Consider the following 16,009-nt stretch of genomic DNA (forward strand, 5'->3'; position numbering starts at 1 on the left):
TATATATATATATATATATAATATGTGTGTATGTATATATATATGACAGCAACACTCATAACAATGACAACACAATTACATTGACAATCATGTTACGTTATTTTTGAAATGTTTCCTTTACTTTTTCATAACCTCTTTAACACACTACTTCTCCGCTGCGAAGCGCGGGTATTTTGCTAGTACTTGCATATACTGTAGTTAAATCCTCTCAAGTTGAGTATTTACGGGATACCTTGTGATGATAAAATAACACTGTTGCTTATTGAACTCCGTCCTAAATGTGCATCTCTCACAGTGGTCAAGACCAACTGGTAATTTCTGATTGCATTTTTTTTTTTTGTGGAAAAGTTTTTTTTTTTTTAATTAAAATTGGCCTAACTAAATAGAATTGGTTCTGTGAATGCCTGTTCCTTATGTCACATGATCTGTTAAAAAAGAACTTGTGAGAATCAGGGAAAGTATAATTCATTTTACTGAGCAACTGTTTGATGTTTGGGTAGGAAGTAGCTTCCAAAGTTCAGGTACGTCATAAGGCAATGCTCCAGAAACTTAATTCAACTTAATTTGTAAAACCTAGACTTTCAGTGAACATGTACACATTTTACACTGACTCCTAATCATAAAAGCAGCTAGTAATCTGTAATTTATGTGCAAATTTGCCAATGGCATGTAGTGAGCAAAAATCAGCCAATTACAATCTGTTGCCAAAAAATAAGTTTATCACTAATTTTATATATGCTACTTATTACCAGAGTAAATATCCAATATCCACTCCGAATATGTCAGTTTTGATCAACAGTTAAGCCCATTATCAAGCAAGAGTAATCAAATCCATAAACACCCAAAGACAGAAGCGGGAGTATAATGATGTGCATCGGAAAGATGGTCTGATGGTTTATAGGAGATCATCACAAGGAAAACGGGACTCACAATGACAATCCAAATTCTTTAAAACTTACAGTATACTATAATTTATTACTGTATAGGCAGTTAATCACAAGAGAAGTAATTTTATAAGAGGTTTTAACTGGCTTCTTGAAATATTTTTTTCAGGGTCTGGATTAACCAAAGGACATAACAAGACAATGGGACAAATACTCAGTATGACACTTTTGTCAACAGCAGACTGCCGAAAATTGGAGGCCCTTGAGGACCCTCTAGAAATTCTACGGATTCTTGTTGATATGGTGAGCACTCCCATTTACTGTCCAGTTCTTAAACAATGGGTAAACAATGTAATGATGCTGCAATTGGTGAGATATGCTGAAATTTTTCTTTTATGATTCTTACCGCTGCATTTGGAACTAATTGCAATGGATTTGTGTATTTTTTAGGTCATCTAGTTAGGAGTGCATTACAGTGATGTAGTTGACTAAAACAAGGATAAGTTAATTTCTCAGCATCTTTCAATGTTATAAGAGTTCTAACTTTTGCAATGTTCCTTATATGTCAAAAATGCAGTCCTAGTCAAATGTTTGTGTTTAAAGTTTAGGTCAGAGTCCATGATTACACCTTAATTCTTTATTTCTGCCTTGATTTTTAATGCTAAAGGTTATAGTTTATTCCTAAGATCTTCACTATTTCTGTTTTCTGCACTATATGTATTATTGCCAACCACTAAGATTTCAGTTTTTTCCTTATTTAGCAGGGAGAAATTACTTTTCATTCATTCAGATATGCATGTAAGACATTGGATTAGAGGGCCCAGAGTGTCAGGGTCATCAGATGCTATAGATAAGTGAAGTGGAATGTCATTTGCATAACTGCAATAGTTTCCTTTGTGTTCTGATATATTTTGGCCTAATGGGAGTATAAAGATTGATAGTAACAGTGGACCCAGAATAGATCCTGGTACGCCATATGCAATATCCTGGATTTCCCCAAGCTACAATCACCACAACTAGCAAAGAATTTTCTACCTTTTAAATAAGACTAAAACCAAATTAAGACATTACCAGAGAAACCCATCCATTGACGAATGTGATTTATGAAAATGCTGTGGCCTATGTTGGCAAATGCTGCACTCAGGTCTAAGAGAACAAGTACAATTTTGTTAACTGTGTCAGCATTAACCCACAAGTCATTTACTTTTTTAACCAGTGCAGTTTTCAAATTATAATTTGTTCTAAAACCTGACTGAAACTTATCAAGAACTGCATGTATTCAAGTAATCATCTAATTACTGAAAAAAATCTAGAATTTTACATAAAAAAGGCAGGTTAGAAATAGGTCTAAAGTTATCAAAGATTTAGTAGTCAAGATTTTTTTTCTCATGGGTTTTACCACTGCAATCTTCAGATAATCTGGGAAGACCCCATTATTTAATGAAATATTATTTATGTCAAGTACACTATCAATTTGCACATCGGAAACTTCTTTGGAAAAGCCTTTTGGGACTGGGTCAAGGATAGAGCTGTAGGGATATATGAGTACTTCAATAATTACTGTATTCTATGAAGTTCAGGTAAACCAGTTTCAGCAAAAGAATTTAATTACCTGAAATGAGCATTCTGAAGTTCAACAGGATTAACTTTGGAAGAATTTTTTACAAGCTTATCAGGTGTAATGCTGCTTATCTTGTGTTTAAAAATGCTGAAAAGTTTCAGAAGTTTCACCTGAAGTTTTCAGGAGACATTCTATTTGAGCTACAATTAAGCTTGGTTTAATTGTAGACGATCAATAGAATAGATGAATTTCCTGTATTATCATTTAATATTTTAGAAAACAGAACTGGCAATCAAGATGGACGGCTTTGTTGTATTCAGTTACTGTATATGTGCTTTCATTATATCGTAGTGAACTGTTAATTTTGTTTTCCTCCATTTATGCTCAGGCTTGTGGCATTTTGTCTTATGATAATACACTATGAGTGTAAGTTTTTTTTAGTGCTGGATGGTTTCTTAGCATTTCTTTTAGGGACTACTATGTCTGTCACATCTTTAGTTTACAGGGTATTTTTTCAGTTTATGAAATATGTGTTTCATTTTATGGTGTAAGCGTTTCAGTTTGTGGTGTACACATTTTCAGTATATAATGTGTATGTCACTACACAGTGTCTGCTCCTCAGTATAAATTGTATTATATGTGTTTCAGTATACAGTGTACAGGTATGTGTTTTACTGTCAGAGAACATGTACAGTTAAGAATGATTTATGTCTCAAATGACATCTTATAGTGTTGAAGAAGTGATCTGGCAGGCCACCAATATTGGCATCTGAGAGATAAAAGTTCAAAATCTAGTTTCAGTGGGTGACATTAAGGCTGAGGTCGTGAAGCTTCACGATCACCAGCTTAAGGTCTCTAATAAACTTAGCATGTGTAATATGTAGGCAAAACCAGAACATCTAGAGAAAAGAAAATGGGCAGGTTACATGTTGACTATAAATAAAAATATTTGTTATTATTGAAGTTAATGTTTTAATACTGATGTAAAGACTTATTTTTTATGTTTATCTGAAAATTAAGGTGTGATTACTGTTTTTCCTTCCATCAAAAATACTATATTTATGACACATTTTGCTGTTTTCTTTACAAATTTTTCCTCCTTGCCCCTTGTTACAGACAGCAAAAGACTCATAATATCTTGAGACATATGTCCCTTTTTTCTTGTATTAAAAATGTTACAGAGATTTTTTTTTCCTTTTCAGCTTAATGACAAGGAAGAAGCTTTAGCCCACCAGCGGAAGGTTAGTTATATGTTGGCTCGTAATGCTCAAGAGCTTGAAATGGATATCAAACAGCTAAGAAGTGTACATCTGCCAGGGGGTTGTGGTTCTTTGCTGCATATTCCCATATTACAACAAAAACAAGAGTCTCCCTCCAAGGAAGCTAATACTCAGTATTTTCCCTATTTGTCCTCTGACTGCATAAAGTGTGGTCCACCTTCTAATTTTGAAGAAAGTGACATAGCAATTCCAGAAAAAGAGAAAAAAGATATAATATCAACAATATCCTCTAATGCAAATACAGACAGCAGTCTGCAAACACTTATAAAAGAGGCAATCAACGCAGAACCAGAAGAACTCCTCAGAAGCAACTCCTCTTAGGTGTTTGCAGGTTTTCACAAAGATATTTTGTCTGGCCACATGCATTTACTAAATGATTTAAGCATACAGGAATGCATCCAGTAGAAAATTATGTCACTGTTATTATTATTGGTTATTATTATTATTATTGTTTTTTTTTTCCCTCTAGTTACTGGTGTATTAACTGCAATGAATTGTTAAAGAAGTATTCTTATTCCACATCTCTCTCAGTAGCACTACGTGTTTAACATTTTGTTGCACAAATACAATTTTTTTTTTTTTTTTTCTGTCCTTGCTCTTTTACCCTTTGTTAAGTTATACTAGCTGATGTGGCTGAGGCAAAGCTATTATTAATGTAAATGTTGCTTCTGTGGTACTTTGACCAAAGTCTGATTATTTATTCAATAAATTGTAAATTAATGTACACAGAGTGTGCATCCATTACTCCAATGAAGAATGAAACACTTGAAAATTTTGTCATTGTGTATTTTCTTTTACTTTTTGATATCTTAACTACTTTTTAATGCATAAAGATTTTGTTTATAACAGACACTAAAAACATACTAAACCGAGCACTGCTATTTCTGCAATATATAATTGTAAAAGTAAATCAATATGGTTTGAAGTGACTTGAAAGTAATAACTGACCAGATCCATTAAGTCAGTGGAGTATTTTTTAAATTATTTTTTTAACTGTAGATGGCTCAGATTTCATTTTGGTGTTCTTATGGATTTGTTCATATGTTCAGTGTGAGTATCACAGAATAAACAGATGAATACCTAATGCAACAGATATTATTTTTTTTGTCTGATGTTAATGAAACAATGTAATATAGTACCTTATGTATTTCTACACCCAACGATGAGATTGTTGCATCTTTACATGTTAGTCTGTTTCAAGCTGTAAGAAGTTTGGAGATGCTGCTTTTTATAAGCATAATTAACACCAAACGAAGCCTTTGTTAAGGTATTGTCAAATAAGACTAAAGGAGTAATAAATGTATTTCTGCTGTACCTAAACTAAAGTGTTATTGGGGAAAAAAAAATCTGCACCATGAAAGAAAATGAAAAGCTGAATTGTTTTTACCATCTTAATACTAACCCCTACCCCCATATGAAATTCATTTTTAGTTTTTATTCTTTTAAAGATAACTATTAGATTATTTTTGTTGTTCTGTATAATTTACTACTGTTATTTATGGAGATCCATCTGAAAATGATTTAGGGCATCAATATGCACTGACACTGGTGTAAGCACATCATATATTGTAGGTTCAGAGCTCTGTGTTGTCATTTCTAACCTGCTTTATAAGTTCAGGCTATTGAATGTACCCAGAGTAGCACTGGCCTTCCAAGATCAAGTTGGTTTGTCCTTCTCCACTTTAAGCCCTTCTGGTAGTATACCAAACACAGCTGTTAGTGGATTAGGAGGGATTGTGACACCAAGGCTGTGTCTGATAGGCATGCAAAGTTTTTAGTCCAAAATGTTGTTAATTTGGGGCATGTCCAGAACATGTGGCCCAGTGAGGCTGGAACTCAATTGTAACGTTCACAGGTTGACTCTTGCCCTGGAAACATTTTGGACATTGTAAACAAGATAAATGCACTCGATGAAAGATTTTAAGTTGAGTGATTGAATGCTTTGCACATATGGACCTAGAGTGTATTCTGTACATGGCGGCCTTCCACTCCTTTTCTAAAATATTAAGTGACTAATCCTTTCCCCATTGCACTCTGGGGTGTTTGAAAGGAAGGAACTTTGAAGTATTTTTTATAAATTGTATAGATGCTATCTGAGTCTTCAAGACTGATCAATATTTCTTCTGGAATAGAATAAGGTGGAAGGTGAGGAAAATTGGTCAGGTTCTGTTCAGCAAAGTTTCTAGCTTGAAAGTAGTGGAGGAATTGTGTTAATGTTAGGTTGAGCTTGAAGCATAATTGTTTGTAGGATAGAAAGACATTATCTATGTACAAGTCTCTTAGTGTTTTAATCCCGGACATTTTCCAGACATTAAATACTGCATACGTTTGAAAGGATGGAAAAAGGTTTTTGTCATGTAGAGGTACAACAGATAAACGCTTCTCTGTCTTAAAGTGCTTCATACATTGCTTCCATATTCTGAGAGAATGAATTGCAAATTGGATTATTAGTGTATTGATGGTAGTTTGTATTAACTGGGGCACAGAGCAGGGAATATAAAGAATTACTGCAAGATTTTTTTCTATTGCAGACCAGACTATATACAGGGTAGGGCATAAAGATCTCCCACATTTTGAAGGGGTTTAAAAAATGAACAAAGCTATCTAAAAAAATTGTATATATTTCTAAAAAGTTCATAAAAACAGTTTTGTTTTAATAGGTTTTAAAGATCATATCAGACAAATAGCAGCTGTCGTTGGCAATACATTACTGAAGACGTTCCTGGAAGCTCTCCATCACTCTCCGGGTCATCTCAGGTGGAATGGCGCTGATTTTCAGTCTGATCCTTTCCCTCAAATCCTCAAGAGATCGAGGACGATGTTTGAAAACCTTTTCCTTTAGGTATCCCTAATGGAAAAAGTCACATGGTCTTAAATCTGGTGACCATGCCGACCACCCCACGACTCCCCTTAAAGAGATCAAATGCCCAGGGAACATTTCCCTCAACGCTCTGAGTGAACGTCATGCTGTGTGAGCTGTGGCCCAATCTTGTTGAAACCACACATGTTCTGTCCTAGGTCTGCCAGGTGATTTTATTTTCAGTGTGGACCCAGTTGCCCGAAGGTTAGAAATCCATAGCAAAATCATTTTCCAATTTGGTACAGATGTATTTCGACCGAGCACAAAGCGTGTACAGAACCCTCTCTGCGTCGCTATCATAGAACGGTTCTCATAATATGCTTGAACAACAACCCCTGATGTCCACTGGTCCAACTCATGATGGGTACTGAAAACGGTATAACCTAACCAACCAAATTAGACCTACCCCCACTAGAGCCCTCGAAATGTGGTAGATCTTTATTCCACATCCTATATATTCATTGGTTTGTGTCCATGTCCAGGGTCTTTATAGGTTGTATATTTTCTACCCAGTAATAGAATTGAAAGTTGGGTAGTGCCATGCCCCCTTCTGCTTTAGGTCATTGTAGAGTTGTCCTTTGGGTGCTTGGATGTTTTTATTTCCAAATAAAATAAGTTATGTTTTAAGTCTAATTTTTTTAAAAAATTATTTGTTAATGTACATGGGGATGTTTTGAAATAGGAAGAGAAGTTTGGTCATCTTAACAATGTTGATTCTCCCTGCTAATGTAGATGAAGGGTAGACCATCTATTCACATCTTGCTTATTTTTGTCCATAGAAACAGCAAAATTTTGTTGAAAAAGAGCTTTATATTTGCTTGTGATATTTACCCCTAGATATTTAAACTGATCTGCTGAAGTAAATGCAGTGCCGGATTAACCAATAGGCACATGTAGCATATGCTACGGGCCCCGCAATTTTGGGGGCCCCCAAATGGTGGACCCAATATTTAATGAAAAAGTGTAGCATTGAAAAACTGGTCTTTAAAAATATTATCTTTACGTTTTTAAACTGTAAATTTCTTACACAACAAAACTTTAGGGGCCCAACACATAAAATTCACATAAATATTATAAGATTCTTATTATAATCGAGAGTAAAATAATTATTTAGTCCGGTTTGAACTGTTCAGAATCTAAACTTCAGAAGATGCAGACCAAAAAGGCCCCCAAATTTGAAATGTGCTACGGGCCCCCAAAGCTCTTAATCCGGCCCTGAGTAAATGGGAAGGGGTCCGGTCCGATATCATGTGCTTGAGAATTCACTGGAAAGAGCACACTTTTGTTGAAATTGATTTTGAGTCCAGATATCTTTTGAAAATCAGCTAATGCTTTTAGGAATGCTGGCACAGAATTTTGTGGGTCAGCTGTATACAGTACCATGTAATGCATATTGTGATATTTTTTGTTCAAGTCCTTCTCTGAGAATCCCCTTTGTTTCTGATGCACTTTGAAAGTATACAGCCTGTGGTTCAATGGCAATTACAAAGAGCAAAGGTGATCAGGAGCATCCTTTTCAAGTACCATGTTCTACTTTGAAGTAGTCTGAAATAATGCTGTTAACACAAACTAAGGCTTCTGGCCTAGTATAAAGTACAATGATCCCCTGCCTATCGCTGAAGTTACGTTCCAGACCCATCAGTGATAGGTGAAAATCCACGCTATAGAAAGACCATATAAATAAACATTTTTTTTATTGTTTAAGCCTTAAAATACCTATCCCACACGCTTTAAACACATGAAAACTTATTAAAACACACTTTGTAAACACATGTGATATGTGGATGTCGGGCTAAGGATATGAGTAACATCTCTCTATTATAAAACATTTAAACGTCACGCAAAACAGGTAGTGAGACAGAAGAACAGTTGCTGTACAGGCTTTTAAATGATGGACGCACAAAGCGACAAGCAGAACAGGCATCTTGGCAGAAGCAGCACAAAGCCAGTAGCTGATCTGTCCACTTCTGCTTAGCGTGCGTTCAGCCAATTCCCCCAATACAACACAAGCAGGAGAGACGCAAATTGGCAGGAGCATAGCACACCTCCCGGGGTTGGGGGGGGGGGGGGGGGGTTTTGAGCAAAGCGGTTGGGACCAGATCATCTTGGAGAGACACTTTGACGACATGCAAGACTAGGCATTACAACCTTAGGAAGCAAAACCCGTGAGGTGGGGACATTTGCACGTTACGCCCTACATACAAACAATTTAAAACAAGTTCACTGACATCTAACCTAGCAGTTGTTGGAATGCTTTTGGCAGACAAACTTCAGATGCTTCCAGCTCTTAAAACAACGACAAGCAGAACACGCAGCTTGCCAACAGATGAGCCGAGCACTTCTCCTTAGCGTGCATTCAGCCCTCATAAACCCGAACCCCCCATATCCTCCTCCAGAATGCTAGCGACAGAGACACAAAGTGGCAGAAGGACAGCTGTTGTACAGGCTTTTAAGTGATTGACGCAAAGCACAACAAGCGCAACACACAGCTGGCCAGCAGCAGCAGCAAGACACCAGCTGAACCAATCGCATTTCTTTAGAATGCGTTCAGACCCCCCCTTCACAACGCGAGCAGCATTAGAAGTCCCGCAAGAAAGAGATTTAACCATGCCCAGGGCAGGAAATAAAGGACAAATATTGTTTTTACAAAAGTTTTAAAGTAAAAATGAAAATAATGCATATGTAACAATTCCCATGAAAATTACAATCTCTTTAAATTGTTTATCTGGTAAACCAAACCTGGGGGTGGGCGAGCGAAGCCCCCTAGTAATAATAATAATATTAATAAATCCACGATGTAGTGGGTGTGCGATAGCTGAACCGCGATATAGCTGGGAATCGCTGTAGTTTGATCCATGCACATGTGTTTGGGCTGAACCCAAATTTGTGCAATGCGGTAAATAGGTAGTCCTATTCAACTATATCAAATGCTTTTTCTGCATCTGAAGATAATAAGATCTCTGGAGTGTTAGGTTTAATAAGTGAATATATTATATTAAACAGATGTTGAAGTTTAGAATGTAAGTGTCTGCCTTAAATAAATCTGTTTTGGTCTTGTGCAGAAGGAAATACTTTCTCAGTCCTTCTGGCTAGAACTTTGGAAAGTATCTTAATGTTGTTATTCAAAAGAGAGATTGGTCTGTATGAAGCACATTGTAGTAAGTCCTTATTTTTTATTTTTTTTTAGGAAAGATGGTAATTAATGCTTTCCAAAATGTTTGAGGTAGAATTTTGTTGTCTTTAGCTTCTATAAACATTGCTAATAATACTGGAGCTAACTTATTTAAAAAATTTTTGTAAAATTCCACTTGGTAGCCATCAGGACCGATTGCTTTCCCACTTTCAAGTGAGTTTATAGCATCTAGTAATTCTGAAACTTTCAGAGGTTTATCCAGTTCCACAGCACTTAGGGCATCTAGCTTTAGTGTCTGTTATCGATCAAGAAACTCATTAGAGTATGTCTTCTCTTCTTTAAACTTAGTACTACTAGTCCTTATATTCTACTATCTGAATGTGTAGGTTATATTTTTATGGTCAATACTTTTATCTCCCTGTATGTTGTTAATTGCATTACAGACTTTGTGCTTGTCTGTAGAGCTAAGATGTTATTGGCCTTCTCTTCATGTTCATAATAATGATGTTCAAATTTAAAGATAAGCTGTTCTGTTTCTTTAGTAGTAAAAGAGGTTAAATTATGATTGCAGAACCTGTCTTTTCTTATAAAGTGCCTCATTTGGAGACCTGGCATATTCTAAATCTATTCTGGTAATTTTGCTGATTAACTCAGATGCCTTCTTGGTTTCTGATTTATTTTTGTGAGAAGCTATGAAATAATCTGTCCTCTTAAAAATGCCTTCAGAGTTTCCTGGAGTATACCTGCTGAGACCTCTGAGGATGCATTTGTCTCAAGAAAATTATCAATTTGCTTAGATTATGAATTATGTACAGTTCTCATCAGTTAATGACACAAGGTTAAGATGCCAGCTATGAGATGAGTGTGTGGGATGCAATAACTTATGCTCCATGATCAGATGGACATGGTCAGAGATAACAATGATATCGTGCTTACAAGATTTGACAGTGGGCAAAAAATTATTGTCTATGATAAAATAATAACTTCTTGAGTAACAAATATGTACAGCTGAGAAAAAGAGTATGCTCTTGGTTTAGGATTTAAAAACCTCCATGGGTCTGATAAGAGATGATGCATTACAAACTGTAATTATTTTTGCAGTATTAAGTGTTATAGATTTAAAACACAAAGTATCCGACCATTATAATTTTGTGAGTGTTTACATTAGGGATAGATGCAAATACATTTTGGAAGAAAGCTTTATTATCCACATTAGGTGCATAGATATTAATCAAAATCATTTTAGTATTAGATAAATTGCCTGTCACCATGACATATTGCCTTTCAGAATCTGACACTTGAAATGGAATAGTTCTGTGTATTAAAGTTCCCACAACCATGCTTTTCTTACTGCAGCTGGAGTAAAAAATTTGAACAGACCACTCTCTTTGCAACTGAAACTGGTCCTTACTTAGTATTTTTACAGGAGACTTACTATCTTTGCATTTAGACTTGTTAAGTGCGAGAGTTTCTCTTTCTCTTCAATTCATGATTGAGACCCTTGACATTCCAGAAATGTTTTTGACGTTTTGTAGTCTTAGGTTGAGGCAGTACATTGTTACATATGATAGCTTTGAAATAGATTTCATATTATTGCCAAATGATTCAGCTACGGAGCGTATTGTTATGTTGGCACTAGCGGTTATTGGGTACAAGGGAAAAAAAAGAAATAGCATTGCTCTCTTTATCTCCCCCCAAACCCCCCCCCCCCCCCCATCCACCCATTGTGTCGACTCACATGCAAAAAGATGGAGCACGTCTAGAGCTAAACAAGCACCCCAGCAGCAGTTTAGAGAAGGTTAAAACCGAGATATCTCGTGAAGATACAGTCTAAATACAATAAACTAAGGATATGATCATAAACAGTCCAAATCTAATAAACCAAGGGTATGATGTTAAAAAAATAAATAAATAATGTTAAAAGCTGGTTACATAATTACAGTTTAACAAATAGTCAATACCTGGTTACTTGTGATAGCCAAAGTGTGCATATAATTAATGGAAGAAATTTCAATATAATAACTAAAGTTTAAACATACCACAATAGCTGTTTATTTTTTGATAACTAATTAGCCAAGATGTGCATTTAATTAATACAAGCTTCAAGTAGAATCTTCTTTCCCTTGCCGAAACACGGTGTGACTCATGGCTGTGTGTTTCAAAAGAATGTTGGGATCAGTCTTCTTAGCTTTTTGTCTGCTTTGTCCGGAGAACTAAAAATTTAAAACTGATCTTCAATAACCACTTTCAGTTTGGCATGGTACAAGATGCTGTATCTGATTTCAGCTCTACATAGGCACTGTTTAATGATACAGAATGCGTCGCATTTAGCAGCTGTTACGGGGCTTGGGGGGAATCTGGGAAAATATGAATGTGGTTGTTTTCAAATATAATTTTGTCTTTCTGTCTGAGAAGGGCATGAAGTTTTGCTTGGCCTGTAGTTTTTTAATATGAACAATTATCCTTTTTGGTTTGGAAGTTTTCGATCCACGTTTATGATAGGCAGCTGAGAACTCGATGTCTGATTTAAAGTTCTCTCCAGTTGTTTCAGAGAATAGTTCAGCTATGAATTTCACTGGGTTTGGACTTTCCTATTTTTTAAGAAGACCTTCAATTCTCATGTTGTTCCTTCTATAACTACGTATCTACATAGCAAGTCCTGGTGGAGGATACGGCAGACTTGTGAGGGGTATCAGCTGAATTTGAAAAGGCCATGCTCAGCTCCAATAGTCCTCCTGGCATCGTTGAATACTCTTTGCCCTCCTCACTTACAGTTTCGCTCCCACTAGCACTTGCGGCTGAAGCCAATCCTGCAGCGTCAAGTCCTAGCATATCCGTACCTTTGCACGACTGTTCCAGATCCATCTCTGGGAGGCCGTACCATGATCTTGAGGCCAGTTTAGACTATGACAGGGCTTTTGCTGCCTTATCCTCTTCCTTTTCGTTCTGAGCTCTTTGTTTGCTGCTCATGCTTATTTGTAGTCTCCATCATGTCCATCTCCAACAATGGACAAAACCAAAAGTTTCTCAAAAATAATTAACTTACAGTTATGGTGAAAAGAAAATCAGCCTCCAAAGAGTAAAGTAAAATCGGAAAGGGGTATACTATTCAGCTATTATGCCTTGTTTGCAATTTGTAATATTTAACATTTACCTTTCCACTGGTTACTAAGTTATTCTGCAGCACATTTAGCATTGTTGTCTTTCTTAACTGCAGACTACATTACTTGTTCTTTTTATCTTCATTGCTATAACTGCATTTAGACATGCTTCTATTTCATTTACATCTCTGTCTCCATCATAATTCTTTTGGACAGTTATTTATTGTTAATGACTATATCTCTGTTTCCACTATCTATCTGACAAGATTCTAATCATCATCCATTAAATAATATTACATGTTCACCTCTGCAGGTAGAAGGTTCTATTGCTGTTCTTTATTTCTCACCATCAAAGAAAAAGGAAACATGATTGAGGGTGAAAGAGTCAGTCCTGGCTGATCTCCTGAGAATGTGGTGGTTCAAACAGAATGAATAGTGACTTCAAACGCAGTATATAGAGTTTTAATTGGTTAATTGTGCTGAGCATTGAGCTCCGGTGGTATCATTGATCAGAAGGAAGCTTTTTTGTAATGAACTTACAATCAATCTGCCTTCTCCAAGCTTGCATATTCCACTCAAACTTAGGTGAAGGACAATCTTCTGTATATAAGGGGTACCACTTCATCACAAGACACATTGATTTATGAAGGAGTAATTTAGAGTCCCCAATCGGTCTCCATTGCATATCTTTGGGCTATAGGAGTAAACCCCACACAGAATCAGGAAGATTGTGCGATGGCTAGACTGGAATTCATATCTTGCCTCTTGGAGGTCACTGTTTAAACTAAAAAGAGTTTTGGACTCCATGGTCAAGGGTAAATCAACTGGCAGGCATCTGGCATCTGATAGGATTTCAGTGACTTGTCTACCTTTTGGAAGCAGTTTTCAGACCTGAATTTTGTTTTTCTTTGGTAACACTTCCTACATATCTTTCTCACATTGTTAACTTATTGAAGTCCTACAAAGTCATTCCCCCATGTTAAACATTCTTCCCGACTGAGGCATTGTGAGGGAGCGTCAGTTATGGCACAACAGCTGTGACTCACAGGATCCTCATTGCTGATGACCTGAGTGGCTGGACCGGGCCAAGGGGAAACCCACACAACAACTGGCTACGGCAGATGGATGGTCATTTCTGGGTGTGGTACTGCATGGCAAGGTGGGGGGGGGGGCGTTATGGGGTATTTGCCAACCAGGATACCAAGCTGTTTAGTCGTGTGGTGGGTGCAGTAACATGCTGTACCAGTGCATACTCCCCAACCTCTTGGAGGTCTGAGGTGTCACTTCTAGCTAATGTATCAGTGTAGCTTTTTTTTAACTTTGTAAATAAATATTAATAATCGTGTACTGAATAACTAAGAAACATTGACTTAAAATCTGACTACAAAATAACTCTTCAATTTTATTTCCTGTGCAACATCACAGAGCAGTAGAATCTGTGTATGAAAACAAGAGATGTGAGGTGACGCCACTCTCATGGTGACAAGTGTACTAACACATACAAGTAATTTCATTATCCTAGTCCTCAGGTTCTGGAGCTCCCCATTTATAACATATTAACTGTCCCCCACATATAATATATAGAGAGATTGAGAGATTTGTAACACTTTTTAATTTGAAGAGCAATGGGTTTGACCATTTTACAATTTCTCATATAAAGGATTTAGTTGTATGTCAATGATATTTATTTTTCTTTATTAGTATTCTTTTTATATTCTATATATTTCATCATATGCAAAAGTGTCTTCTTGGAGACTTTTTTCTATCCATCCATTTCCCATACCTCTTTTCTTCAAGTAATATTCAGATGATTTCAACATATACAGTTGTGCTTGAAAGTTTGTGAACCCTTTAGAATTTCTGCATAAATATGACCTAAAACATCATCAGATTTTCACTCAAGTCCTAAAAGTAGATAAAGAGGAACCAGTTATACAAATGAGACAAAAATATTATACTTGGCCATTTATTTATTGAGAAAAATGATAGAATATTACATATTTGTGAGTGGCAAAAGTATGTGAACCTTTACTTTCAGTATCTGGTGTGACCCCCCCATTACAGCAATAACTGCAACTAAACATTTCCAGTAACTGTTGATCAGTCCTGCACACCGGCTTGGAAGAATTTTAGCCCATTCTTCCGTACAGAACAACTTCAACTCTGACTTTTTGTCTCATTTGTTTAACTGGTTTCTCTTTATCTACTTTTAGGACTTGAGTGAAAATCTGATGATATTTTAGGTCATATTTACTGTATGCAGAAATATAGAAAATTCTAAAGGGTTCACTAACTTTCAAGCACAACTGTATGAATGGTATTTACTGTATATTATGATTTTTTTTGTTAATCATTAAGGTTGCTTCTGGTTTCACTGTGTGTTGTAACATTATTTGTGAATTTATGTACTTCAATCTTTTAGTGTTTAATAAATTTACTGTTAAAATAGTTGTATAGTTTGTACTATTGCTCTTAGCCATGTGTGTGTCTACACAAAACTACACTGAATTGAAAGAACCTGCCTATTCACTGATCAGCCACAACATTAAAATTACCGATAAGTGAAGTGAATAACGCTGATAATCTTATTGCAGTGGTATCTGTCAAATGGTGGGATAATTTAGGAAACAAGTGAACAGCCTTTTCTTAAAGGTGATGTTTTGGAAGCAGGAAAAATGATCTGAGCAAAATGTGAACCAGCGATGGGGTCATGGGTGCACAAGGCTCATCGATGCACATGGGGAGCGAAGGCTAACCTGTCTGGTGTGATTCTACAGAATCATAAATATCTGAAAAATAATTTTGGCCATGAGGAAGAGGTGTCAAAACACACAATGAATTGCAGCTTGCTGCACATGGAGCTGTGTAGCCACAGTCTGGTCAGGATGCCCTCGATGACTTGCTGTCCACCGCCAAAAGTGCCTACAATGGGCCTGTGAGTGTCAGAATTGGACCATGAAGTAATGGAAGAAGGTGGCCTGGTCAGATGAATCACATTTTCTTTTAGATCATCTGGAAGTCTGTGTGCGTGTGTGCTGTGTTGTGCTGTTTGTTGTGAGATGGCAGCAGGAAGAAGACAAGCCAGCAGAGGCAGTGTGATGCTGTGGAGAATGTCCTGTTGGGAAACATTGTGTCCTGCCATTCATGTGGATGTTTCTTTGACACAAACCACCTACCTAAACATTGTTGC

The 16,009-nt window shown here is 36.5% G+C and overlaps 1 protein-coding gene and 1 long non-coding RNA gene across 3 annotated transcripts in view; one reads left to right on the forward strand and one right to left on the reverse strand.

The window, feature by feature from the left end:
* ccdc125 (coiled-coil domain containing 125) overlaps nucleotides 1–4,741 on the forward strand; it is a 103,052-nt gene extending 98,311 nt beyond the window's left edge. For both annotated transcript variants that reach the window (XM_028804685.2, XM_051930121.1), the window contains 2 exons: nucleotides 1,054–1,187; nucleotides 3,648–4,741. In XM_028804685.2, coding sequence (XP_028660518.1) covers nucleotides 1,054–1,187; nucleotides 3,648–4,046 — 533 coding nt within the window. In that variant the 3' untranslated portion in view covers nucleotides 4,047–4,741. The remainder of the gene's footprint in view (nucleotides 1–1,053; nucleotides 1,188–3,647) is intronic.
* LOC127528856 (uncharacterized) overlaps nucleotides 1–16,009 on the reverse strand; it is a 94,276-nt gene that overhangs the window by 63,394 nt on the left and 14,873 nt on the right. The gene's annotated exons all lie outside the window — the stretch shown is intronic.

Source organism: Erpetoichthys calabaricus, chromosome 7 (genome assembly GCF_900747795.2).
Source record: "Erpetoichthys calabaricus chromosome 7, fErpCal1.3, whole genome shotgun sequence".
Taxonomy (NCBI): Eukaryota; Metazoa; Chordata; class Cladistia; order Polypteriformes; family Polypteridae; genus Erpetoichthys; species Erpetoichthys calabaricus.